The sequence below is a fragment of the Leptosomus discolor genome, chromosome 1 (assembly GCF_034619465.1).
Source record: "Leptosomus discolor isolate bLepDis1 chromosome 1, bLepDis1.hap2, whole genome shotgun sequence".
Taxonomy (NCBI): domain Eukaryota; kingdom Metazoa; phylum Chordata; class Aves; order Leptosomiformes; family Leptosomidae; genus Leptosomus; species Leptosomus discolor.
In genome coordinates this window covers 177,075,065-177,088,035 of record NC_141391.1, presented here as the reverse complement: position 1 = coordinate 177,088,035, position 12,971 = coordinate 177,075,065, and the positions used below count along the sequence as shown (strand labels likewise).

Sequence of the window (12,971 nt, the reverse complement as noted above, 5' to 3'; positions counted from 1 at the left end):
TAGGTCCTAGATTAAAAAAGCATACTTTCACGGAAGTAGATTTAACTTAAGGCCAGGCTGCCACCAAGCTGAGCTACGTTTTCCTGCATTGCAACTCAGGCGATCAGGCAGTTAGTTAGCTGATGCAGCTGGAAAACACTTTTTTGTAGGGTGCTTTTGGCTAGGCTGGGTTCCTGAAATGAAATGTCAGCCTGCAAGACCAGTGTAGGGCAACCACTCCTACCCTTGTTTTCAACTTTTTGAACAACAGGGGAACACCTGGGCCAGTCCTCTGCAGTGAAAGGGGCCTCGCCCAGTCCAGATCAGAACCAAGGACTCTCCCTTCCCTAATACACTCACACTCCTTTGCTGGCCGCAGACTCCTCCTTACCAGCACCTAGCTCGGCAGGCTCTTCTGCTGAAGTGCTCATTCCTGGAGTCACACTGTGAGAAGAGGCATTTAAACTCCAGTGTTGCAGTGCCTCCTGCTGAAATTAGTCCTTTCACTACACAAGAGGCCTGAACTATCTGACTGGTGCTGAACTTCAGTCTCCCCTTTACACCACCAGCTGGCATTTCTAAAGAGCTTTCCATAGTGGTGGTATCTATCACTAAACCCATCAGCTCGCCACATTTCCTGAGATGGACATTTGTGGCTCATTGATCATATTCTCATTGAAGTATCTGCTGAGGTAGTGTTCTCCACAAGTAATTAAAATGCTGTTTATGAACAACACAGTCCCTAAAAGGCCTGAGAGCACTTTTTCCTTAACAATTTAAGTGCCAAGAAATGACCCCATAACTGAAAGGCACACTAAGCCTAATGTTGTCTCCTACCCTAAAGGGCAAGCATCTTAGCTATTTCTCAACGCACATGTACCGGCTATTTAACCACCAGTATCCTAAATTCTTATTTATATATGTAAAAAAGGAAAATGGCTGTGTTTTCACTTACTAGTTTCAAATAAAAGGTCGCTACCCTAAAAGCAGCGAGCTGCAATGTTCTAGCATACTCATTTCCACTGCACATGCAGGTGACTGAAGTTCATTAAATTGGTGTGGCCCTACCATTTCCTAATCATTAAATTTGCTTCTTTAATGTCAGATATATGAAATAAGCAACATCTGCTCTTCCAATGAGCTTTGTTTCATCACAATTTGCATTTTCAAGGAAACTAAAATGCTCTAAACTTCCTTTAAAAAAGGGGAAAGGCCTCAATTATAAAAGAGGAACATCATTTCTTTGATTTTCTTGCAAGCAGGAAATAAATTAAAAATACATTTAAATAAAGGTCACAAGACTTTATGCTTTCCCCGCAGCACATTCCATGCAGAAAGACACTTGCTTTGTACCACATTCTGTCTAAGAGCCTCCAGGATAACGCTAATAAATGAGTTTATTAACAACATTCAATTAAGAATTTGGTTTGTTTAATTCTCACATGAAGCCGTGAGCTTGTTTCCTGGAAAACAACATGCAGGTTGCACACCAGATGACTAATTAAAGGATTTAAGAACAATGTATTAAAATAGTTTATTAACACCAAGACAAGACACAGGAAATTAATCAGCTTTTACAGAAACAAAAGCATAATATAGTAACAAATCTTCCTGTTTTGCAGAAGTTATCACCATAACCGAGGCTGTGTATAGTCTGGGAGTCTTTCACAGAAGAGCTACCTTAAACTCTCACTGAGTTCTCTGACTGTAATGTTTAACACCCTGCATCAAACTCCTACATGTTTCTAATACGAAACTTCCCTTTAGGCAGATGGATATCATCCAAACACACTCGTACTTTCTCAAGCGACACAGCAGCGCAGATTTTCTTCACCAACCTTGGCAATTCTGCACAGCCGCTTTAGGTCCATTAATTAAACTGTACTTATGGAACGAGAATGATCTTTCTACCTCATCTTTTCTTGTCCAGATGATACTGACAGCAAGAAGTCTCTCATTTTCCAAAGATGAAAATGTTCACTAACGTAGGAGAAAAGTGAGCATCTCAGTTTGTGAATTACTTCTTTTTCTTTTTTTTCTTTTCATCTGCTGCCATTTTTAATTTGACTTCTTCTGCAGGAAGTGCTCCTAATTTCTTCTTCTTTGCATTCTTTACCTTTTCCTTGATGGCTTCGATATCGATCTTTTTCTCAGTGGAGGCTACACAGTAAAAAATACAAAGAAAACAGACATAAATTTTACTTTTTCTAAATTTTAACAGTCTACAAGACGACTTCATATGCAAACACAGTACACTGCATCCTGTGGCATTGTTTAGGACTCATTTTATGTTCACTAATGATTTTATAAACTATTCTCATAATTTCTGTTGAAATTAGTATTATCCACAAACCTCTTTCAGCAGAATTCAAAGGAGAACAGTCTCACAAAAAATCCTGCACAACTGCATTTGAACACCGATGCCACACTCTGCACACATACAAACTATTATCACCCCCTCCTCAGACCACAGAGGTACTCCTCCAAAAGCAAGGCATACGCAGTCTCAAACATAGGCCTATTGGCTTGGTTGGTCTCACATAAACGAAGAAATGAATTACTTAGTTCTTATACCTGGAGAAGCTTCCGTGGTATTCTGGCTTCCTGCAATTAACTAAGGGGGTAAGATCCCAAACATGCCTGTCCCATCCTTATACTCTTGCCTTGGCCATCCATTAACAGCCGCTGTTGGAAACAGGATGGGGAAGGGCGGGCTGGGGGGATATGACAGAGATCTTTGACCCCTGCGTGACGACCTGTCACGTTAAAGGGCAAAGGAATTTGGCAGAAAATAAAGCCCCTTGCTTTCTGGCTTGTCCTCAGATATCAGAGGGCCTGGGGGCGGCTGGGCTTAGATTCTGAGCGATGCCCAATTCGGCTCTAGGAGTCCAGTTGTGTCCAGTATCAGTGTAGCGGCACTTTACAGCTCCCACAGCTGGAGAGACAATTGAACTACCGCGATGACGGAGTCCCCGCACCGTCAGTCTAGCGGCGCTGGACAAACTATCACGGCCACACGTAGGAGTGTGATCGTGTTCAAAAGAGCTCAGGCGGCTCCATTAATGACAGCGCAGTTTATCAGAGCAGTGACAGATACACGAGTTCTTTGGATGGCCGGTGATAAATTCGCTGTCTGCAAAGCACGTGCAAGTTTAGGTAAGAGTAACACGGCCTGGCTGCAAAACACATTAAGTCATAAAAGCAACTCTATAGAGATTTCCAAGCTTCCAGGGGAGCACCCAGTGTAACCGAGTGTTCAAGTCTTGCCCAAAGGTGTGCCTGTGCGGGGGAAGAGAGGCTCAGCCTGTCAACTGATCCTGGAAGTTTAAGATGGTCTGTGACTTGTCATTGATGGGGTGTTCCCTAACAGCCTTCTCTCAGAGACCATTTTTTATACTAATTTTTACCTTTCAGGTGGAGCTTGCGTGACTCTAGTCATACACACCTTTATTACGACTGGTGTAAAATTTGCTTCGCTTTTAAAGGCATAGATGAAAGAAAGTCAGGGCACAAGCTCAGCAAGGGGTGGTCGCACATTGAAGGTGGGTAGCTTTTGGGATGGAGGTGTGTTTTGGTATTATAATGAGATTGTAATGAGCAAAGTTCACCCAAAGGATGGTATTTTGTCAAAAAATGACAGAGTGTTGGCCCAGGGAAGCAAATATGCAGCTTATCAGTTCCATGGTACCATCAAGTTCCCATCCTGGCAGTGGTACCACAGAGCCTGGCCATGGTGACTTCACTCCGCTCCTCCACCCTCCGTGCCCGTTTCTCTTAGAGTCAGCACACCAAGCTCCCCTGATGTTGCCAACACCCAAGGCTGCCCAGGGAACTTCTGTGGAACGGACTCCTTGCGTACCCGCTGCGCTCTGTTCTGTATCTTTCCTTAATGTGTGAACAATGCTGTATCTTAGAAGTTTAGTTTCCAAGTCACCTCCAGTAAGTATTCCACACCTTCATGAGACAGTTCTACAGCGAGTGCCAGAGTACTTAAGTTAAACACTCAACGCTGAGCAACATGAATAACTTACTCCTATGTCCATCTAGGTGATCGTATTTTCTCTTTTGGTCACAAGTCATGAGTCTGGATCTAACTCTTCTATCTCACAGTTAATTCCTACAACAGTGAGCACCAGCTGTCTACTTTGGATCTCAGTTCTTCTCTACATACAAACTAATGTCATTTATTCTTGGAAGACTGAAGGATTTCAGATCAAAACACACAGCAGGTAGAAACGCACAGTATTTGAGATACAGTACAGTCCACAGCAGGATCATTGAAAATCTGCTGCCATCACAAAGAAGTACTGTATCGGTGCTGCAGAACGCACACTTTTCGAGAAACATGAACTTTCAGTTTGTAAGAAATCACGTAATATGTAGAATAATCACATATAGGCAGTATAGCTAATACGAAACATACATAGCATAGCTAATACAATGAAGGGATATGTAGTATCATCAATGAATCCAGAAATCTTAACACTTGTTTCTCTAGTGCGTAAAAACCAAATCATCTGAGAACACAAGTTCTTACTCTGCACACAGTGTGGTTTTACTTTAACTTTTAGAAAAGCTATTTACCCTACCCTATACCAATACTTACTTGTGGCATAAGTTTTCAAGTAAGTATTGCTTGGGTTTCTTAACAGAAAAGCCATTTGAATGCAAAAGTTACGGCAGTTTCACTACAAGACTGAAAGGCAAAAAATGATGTAGCCAGAACAACCAGCTGGGATGGCCGTCCCAGTATCTCCATCAGGAAAATGTTCTACAGAGAACGGCCATTTTATAGGTACAGAATGATGGGCTGCATCATCTTTCTACTGTCCGTGGCAACTCCAGGCATGGATCTAACCACTAGGATTTTTTTTGCATGACCTTTCTTATTTCCTACAGCTGTATCTCTGCAAAATCACTCAGCCTAGGACAGTAGAAAGTTTTAGAACAGGAAAAAAAATGGGTTACCTTTCTTTGTTTTCACAACTGGCTTTTCCTTTGGTGGGATAAAAGCTTTATTTCTTTCTTCTTGTCTTTTCTTGATCGCATCTGCTTGCTTTGCCTGAAGTTACCAATAAGAAGATCAAGTATCAGCAGAGCGGGGCAGAGAGACACACAAAAAATAAAATTCCAAGTCAGCAGTCAACGCTTTTTCACTAACAGTGGGTTAGAACTTTACCTTTATCTCTTCCACTCGCTTTCGTTTCTTCTGTCTTTCTTTTAAGAAGTATTCACCACTTGCCAATTCTTTATCAATCTGTATGAGACAAGCACCGAGAAGCTTTAGATAACTACGCATTATAAGCCACACATACACAACCAGAAAATCAGAACTTGACAGAAAAGGCCTCTGAACCTCTGGTTAGCAAGAACACAATTTCAAGTCGTGCTATATTCCTGCATAACCACATAAAAGTTTCAGCTGACCTGGCTTTCCGGCTGCGGAGGTGGGAACGGTGTGTACTCCTTCTTAGTATTCTTCTTCTTTGGCTCCTTGCGTTTTTTCAAGTTCTTCCGCTTGAACTTAGGCAAAAACCTTTCCCAACTTTGTGACCTCAGTTCAGGATCTTTTGCTAATTCCCTTTTGATCATCAAAGTCTTCAATAGTTTTAGAATGGCACAAAGAAGTTATTAAAAAATAATATTACAGTAGTAGCCAAGAGCTCCAAACTACAAGTTTTACTAAACTTTCTTACAGTGAATACGCTACATCCGAACCTTCCACCTCTCACTTCAGTAGAAGCAGAGCCATGTAATCGTGAACAGAAGAACCAGAAAGAGATGTGTGTCTCAAAACAGGGACACAATGCACCGGAGAAGGTGCCTCAGTTTAAATGAGCAAGTATCAAGCAAACAATCAAAGTGAGGAAAGTTTATACACACTTTTCCTTTGATGTTTTCTCAGATGCTGTTAATGGTATTATGGCAATAAATTCTGGTAAAATGGAGGATATCAAAGTCAAGGGTTTTTTTAAAGCAGCGCACTACAGAAATTCTCAAAAATAGATTACCACACAGAAATATGTAAATTATTAACATACAACTCTGAGAAGAAATAGTACTTTCTCGTAAACAACGATGCACAGTGGACCATGCTAACCTTAATGTTGTATATGGGATGGATATTCTTCATTGTGTCCAGAACAACTTTTCTAACCTGTATTTAATAAAAGAGAAAAAGAACAGAAAACTCAGCAAGTATTTCATATTCTAATCAATTAAAGTATACTGTCTTGCTTCTTCTCCCTGCCCCTGCCCCCCAAAGCAAGTAGATTTAAAAAGGTAACGCACATGGTTAACTGGAAGGCACAGTGCCTCAGAAATATCAGTAACGCATTGTTGTGTTTCTAATACACTCCAGCACGCCCCACAAATGTTACTTTCATGTTACCATGGATTTTATGGTGTCATGAGAAACTTGCTATTGACAAGCTACCTTCTCCTACATAGTTACTAAAACCACATTAGATACTCCTTAAGGTTATGTACCATTAACTCTGCAGTGTTTTATATTCTGGGGTTGTTCAGTCTGGAGAAGAGGCTGAGGGGAGACCTTATCGCACTCTACAACTACCCAAGGTGAGGTTGCAGCGAGGTGGGGGCGGTCTCTTCTCCCAAGTAACAAGCGATAGGACAAGAGGAAACAGCCTCAATTTGCATCAGGGGAGGTTTAGATTGGACATTAGGGAAAATTTCTTCACCGAAAGAGTGGTCAAACACTGGAACAGGCTGCCCAGGGAGGTGGAGTCACCATCCCTGTAGGCATTCAAAAAATGTGTTGATGTAGTGCTTCTAGACACGGTTTAGTGGGCATGGTGGTGTTAGGTCAGCGGTTGGACTTGATGATCTTAGAGGTCTATTCCAACCTAATGATTCTAGGATTTTCACTCTTACACCTCTTAACTGAAACTACAAAAAATACTGCTAAAATCCAAAAGCAACAGTATTTCACGAATACTTTTTTACTTCCAACACAAAAAGATCTCAGAGTCTAAACAAAATTCAGCAGCTAAGATGCTAAGAGGAGGGACATTCATGTAAACGTGGCTTACACATAGCTGAAAAGTCACTGAGATACTCCTGAGGTCGCCAGATTTTGCCTCTTGTCTGCCCCCGAGCTAGGCACAGAAGTCTGCTACGCAAACAGCTCATCTGCTTCCCCTTACCTCTTTTAGCCCACTAAAAGGTCCAAGAGCTGAAACAGTGTTGCCTTGCACCATAATATAACAGTTTGTTAACAGTTCCAGGGCCTACACCAAAAAAAGAAATTAAGTAAGTGTAAACTGAAGACCTGACACAAATTTGGGTCTAAGAATTGTCTGGCTACTACACCTATAGGAAATACCTTCAGAGTAGATCCTTTTGGCCCAAGAAGTCGTCCTCTTCTTTTTATAAAAGTTTCTCTTTTCCGCACCAGAGAGCCTATTTTAATGATGTCACATGCAACATCATCCTGGAGGATACGAACTGCCTGAAGAGACAAGAAGCCAGCAATATCATCTGAACACAAATGCATTATTCAGAAGAGTTAAGAGAATGTTTTGGTTTATTCTTCTCACTTTGCTTTCAGGTATATTTACTTTAAATATGTATTTTATTTTGACTGACTCACTTGAAAATCCCATGTTTTGAAAATGTACTATTTTGTAAGTATTATGATAGAATTTGATACAAACTTCCAGGATTCAAATACGGACCTGTTCAAATGGAACGCTTCTTGCCAGAAGTTTTATTAAATCTCTAGCCCTGATGATTGCATATGGATCAAAAGTCTTCTTAGTGGTAGTAACAGTCATGCTCCCTTCAATTAGATCCAGCGTTGCATTCACATACTGCAATATTTGGAAAGAAACAGCGACTCAATCTCTAAATAAGAACCTCAGAATTCATCTTTGGCAGTGAGGAGTTAACAAACAGAACGCTAGATACCGAATGTAGACCCATTTTCCAAAATTCCTTAAGTGACTTTCAGCTTAAGGAAATTCACACACACAGACACATACAAAGACTGACTGTATGTGTCACAAGGCCTCAAACACCACCTCCCTCGTCTCCCTGAATTCAGGCACAACAAAGTGGTCAGCTGCTAGATGACGAGACGCTGCTGCAGAGAGCTTTGCTGACAGCGTCTGTAAAGAACGGCAAGTCTGGCTACACAGACCTTCACTGATTTTGATGCTAATAAAAAAATGACACTACCAATTCTAAACATGAGCACAGTAGAAATAAACACAAATACAGCATCAGAAAAGCAACCTGCACTATTTCTATAAGCTTAAGACCTGTATCTCCCAAAAGATAAAACATAGTATCACAAATAGTAAGTACTCATACATGTTCACTTAAGGCTTTCTGGACGAGTGGCCAGCACTCTTTCAAGTATGCTTCTCTATACTTCGGGAATAACGTTGCAAAACTGCTTTCTTCCAGCAGCCCTTTGGGATTATCCTCTCTTGTAAAGGCTGGCTCTTTCCATCCATCTGGCACAGTGAGAAGTTCAGACTCATCAACTGTTACAGGTATAAAAAAAAATAAAGTTGGTTTCTCCTCCTTTTTCATCAGTGACTATTACATCTCCTCCCCGTTCAACTGCAAAAGATACAATAACTGAAAGCAGGGACGCAAAGTTTTGTTTAACACTCTATTGAATGTGTTTTGCAATTCTTCCAATCTCAAAGAAGTTACCGCCTTAAGCTATTTATTTTAAACAGAAGTTCCGCAGCTGAGAGATGCGTTGCGGAGAGGACATTACCCGAGAACAAGCCACTGGCCGAGGCGACCGGCCACCGCACTGCGAGGCCGGGCTCACCCCCACAAAGCACCCCCGTCGCCCGCCCCTCGCACCCGACTGCCGCCTCTGTCCCACCCGGCGCCGCAGGCCGGGAAGCCGCCGGCCTTCCCCGCGCTGCCTCTCCGCTCACACGAAATCGCGGCCAAGCTCCTCAGCCCCTCGGCTGTTGCAGGGAACCGGAGGGACCCGCGGCGCCGGGGGGACTCTCAGCCCGAGGGCTTCCCGGCCAGCCGGCTGCCAGCCCTGCGCGGACCCCTGCCCCGCCCCCACCTGCCGCCGCTTTCTTTTTGTTTTTGTTTCTCGGTTTTTCTTTTTGCTTCGGCCCGGCCTCGGCCTCGGCCTCGGCCGCCTCGGCAGGATCCGCCATGCCGGCCCGCGCGCCCCCGCCGCTCACCCGGCACCGGAAGCGCCGGGCGCCGGAAGGGGGCGGGGCGGGGGCGCAGTGCACGCCGGGAGTGGTGGGCGCGGAGGGCGGTGGGGCCGGCGGCGGCGGCGGCGGCCGAGGCTTTGAGGGTGGCCTCGGCGCTTGTATTTAGAACAACACGGGCTTTCCCGCTGGGTTGCCCTTCCCTGGCAGCAGAGCAGTGGCAGTCAGGCGGGTGCGGACGGGAAGGGATGCCTGCGCTGCCTCCCGGCAAGTGGCGGTGCGGCCTGTCCGGTGCGGCTCGCGGTGAAGGCTCTCCGGCGTCGGGTATCGCAGGCCGCGTGTCAGGCTGAGACCGAAGTGTCGTTGCTGCTTGTGAACGCAGAAAATTCCCACAGCTGCATCATAGAGGCCTAGGAGACCTTACAGCGGCCTTCCAATACTTAAAGGGGACCTACAGGAAAGGTGGGGAGGGATTGTTGATCAGGGAGTGCAGTAAGAGGGTGAGGGGTAACGGTTTTAAACTGAAAGAAAGGAGACAGAGATTAGATATTAGGAAGAAGTTCTTCAGCGTGAAGGTGGTGAGGCACTGGAAGAGGTTGCCCAGAGAAGCTGTGGCTGCCCCCTCCCTGGCGGTGTTCAAGGCCAGGTTGGATGGGGCTTTGGGCAACCTGGTCTAGTGGAAGGTGTCCTTGCCCATGGCAGGGGGTTGGAACTGGGTGGTCTGTAAGGTCCCTTCCAACCCATTCTGTGATCAGGGCTACTTTTACCTCAAGATGTGTCTGCGCCTGGACAACAGTGCCTTCTGTGAACACAGCATGGTCTGTCTCAAGCCAACAGGGTCTAGTCGGTGGTTATGCTGCTGGAAACGTCATTCACTTTCCCAGGGTGGCTCTGCAGCCCGTGTTGGACTCTGCCTCTACTCTGCTTAGAGGGACGGGTTCCAAGAAATTTAATGCCATGGTTGAGGTGGGAGGCATATACCAATTGTCTTCTTTCCTTCTTTTTTAATGTAAAACATGTTTTTCCAGCCACGTTGTTCAGCTTTGAATTTTCTATTGCTATTATGCAATGTAAAGGAAAAAACAAGCATCATCATCAAAATGTGCACTGAAGTACATTGATAAATACTTGAAGTACTTCAGTGCTCGTAACTAAAGAAAATGTATTCCTGAGGAGACGTAATTATTCAGTTGAATGATGTAATTTAAGGTTCTCTGGGGGGTGTTCTGCATCGTCCTCCCTCGCCCTTTCTGTGACTGAGCATTTTCTTCAGTACAAAAGCAAGAACGTGCCTCCTTCACTCTCTTTTGTGGGAACTATGAAAAGCCAATGGAGTGAAGAACTGAAGAGACCTTTAAGAGCAAGAACACCTGCATTTCTGAGGCAGGACAGTGTTGTCCTTGGCAGGTATTCATCAGACCTGTTCATAAAAGCCTGCACTGCAGGGTGTTTAATTACCATCATGATGAGAAAGATATTCCTACCATCTGATCTACACACAAATAAAATATTAATTCAAAAATCACTTTTGGCCCTCCCAAAAAACTTCCCTTTGAACCCAACTGCTGCCTTTCCTAGCCTGCTCCTTCTCCCAGCCCTGCACCAGCCCCATCTCCTACAACGAACAGGACACCAGGATCCCTTCCACGTACCAGTTTGATGCATGTTTTGAGCCATTTATTTTAATTTCTGCCTGTCATCGTCCTTCAAAGAGGGAGGCCGCTGTGGGAGCACTTGTGGGCCTGCGAAAGGCAGGGCGTCCCTCCACCGGGCTGCGAGGGGCTCGGCGGGGCGCACCGCCTCTGCTCCGGACCGGCACAGCCAGCGGTCACCGTCTGCTCTGAGGACAAACGGGGGAAAAGCGGGAAGGGGAATTCTCGAGGCCCCGCAGCACAGGGGTGCAGGCGGGTCCCCCCAGCCGTTTGGGGTGGTGGGTTGCCCGTTCCCCGACCCCGCTAGATGGCAGTGACCGCCGCGCTCAGCGGAGCATCCCGGAGGGAGCTGCCGTCCGCCCTGTGCTTCTGCTCGAGGGCGGCGATGCGGAGACATGGGGGCGACGGGAACGTGCTCCCCTCTGCCCGCCCAGCCCGGCCTTGGCGTGGGGAGGCTGGGGTCGTGCCCCTGCCTCGCCTGGCACCGCGTTTTGGATGCCGGATGCGATTGACAGAAAGGTGCAGTGTCCCTGGGCGAGCACAGGGGGGCAAATGTGCTTCTCTCAGCTCGTGGGCACGGGAGTCTTCTGGGGCTGCTGACGGGGCTGGTGTCCCCCTGCGCGGCAGAGACGGGGGTCCTGCCCGGGTGCAGGCACCCGGTGGATGCGCAGGCAGGGCTGGGGGGTCCCGGGGAGGCGTTTCTCCTCGGGAGGTAGCGCATGAAGTCCCATGTCTTGCCTGAGAACTGGCCGGGTGTTGTGGGAGCGCAGGAAAGCAGATTTGGGGAGAGTTTGGTTCAGCACTTGTTTACAGCCTGACTCCTCCTATGAGTAAGATGCGACCCACCAAAAAATCTCAGGAGTGGGCTGTGGAAGGGGCATGCTGGCAGCACTCGGCAGTGGCATCAGCTTCCTGACCGGGATGAGGGGGGAGAGGTAGGGAGGCTGCAGACCGTGGACTGCTGAAAGCACAAAGATGAATTACAGGCTGCAGAGAGGGAGAAGAGGGAGCCCAAGGGAGAGGTGCAGGGGGGGAGGCGGCACGGCCAAGGCCGTGGGTGAGGCAGAGGATCTTTGCAGCAGCGCGCTCTCTGGCTCTGAGCAGTTTTGAAGGTCAGAGGAAAGGTCTCCCGGGAGGAACATCTTCTTTTTCTCCAACCTGCAGAACTCTCAGGCCTGCTCTGGGTATACATCTCATGCCTCTGCAGTGACAGACCACTCGTGTTCCAGCTCCTCTCCTGTGGCAGCTGCTGCTTCATGGGGGTCACTGAGCCCCCCAAGCCTCTGCACTGGAGAAAGAAAGAGGTGCCCAGTGTAAGGAGGCAAGGGACTGGCACCTTTGGCACCCAGCTTCTCTGATTCTCTGATGGATAGCCCTCTCCTGTGCAATGTCACACAGGTCCACTAAAAATAATAGAAAACAGGGGCAGTCATGCTAAGAGATTTGGAAGCTGTGATTCAGGAAGGTCCCTCACATCCCTCCTGTCTGATTCTTTGAAGGAGACAGTAATTTCTCATCTTTCTTCTTACCTCGGGGTCTGTGGTCTGGGTTGGATACAAGGAAGCCACTTCCCTAATTCCTGGCAGGGACAGGATACTCCCACAGACCCGCTTCGCTCCTCTGGGCAGCCTTCTCAGGCTCCAGACAACAGCATGTTTATGTCATTTTTATTAGTCACCGCTCAAATGCAATAACCAGCCACCACTCGTCTGGAGGGTTTAGGAGGGTGAGGACAGCTAACTGGGGGGACAGTGGCTGCCGAGGGGATGGGGGACTGCAGGCTGCTGCTCAGCTGTCTCCAACTGGGCTGTGCCGTGATGGGGATGCTGCGGCCCCTCAGGAGTGGGGTCCCCGCACGCTGGCTTGGCAGCTGAGCTCCCAGGCAGAAGGGGCAGCGTGAGTGCCAGCGCGGTGGTGGGGCACAGCTACCGCACGGCCAGCGGGACGCAGCGCTGCTGGGATTCCCTGCTCTCAACCGTCCCAGCCCCTGGGATCTGTGTGCCCTCCCAGCTCTGCCAGCACCAACGGGCAATGTGTTTTCTGCAAGCCGCCTTCGCTGGCAGCCATACTGTCTTCATTGTTGTAACGGCCCAGTATGGGATGGAGAGACCCAGGTGCAAAGGGCTCCTTTGAAGACCTTTGTCTGAATAATACAGATCCCAGCCTAGAAAGACCCCCTACA

The 12,971-nt window shown here is 46.9% G+C and overlaps 1 protein-coding gene across 1 annotated transcript; it reads right to left on the bottom strand.

Moving 5' to 3' along the window:
• Positions 1 to 1,496: 1,496 nt before the first annotated feature.
• Positions 1,497 to 9,137, bottom strand: KRR1 (KRR1 small subunit processome component). Its single transcript, XM_086471600.1, has 10 exons — positions 9,041 to 9,137; positions 8,314 to 8,489; positions 7,677 to 7,811; positions 7,325 to 7,450; positions 7,146 to 7,229; positions 6,080 to 6,136; positions 5,407 to 5,577; positions 5,159 to 5,236; positions 4,948 to 5,041; positions 1,497 to 2,139 (listed from the first exon to the last, which is right to left on the bottom strand). The coding sequence occupies exons 1-10, from the start codon at positions 9,135 to 9,137 to the stop codon at positions 1,997 to 1,999; spliced, it is 1,161 nt and encodes a 386-aa protein (XP_086327726.1). The 3' UTR covers positions 1,497 to 1,996.
• Positions 9,138 to 12,971: the final 3,834 nt, after the last annotated feature.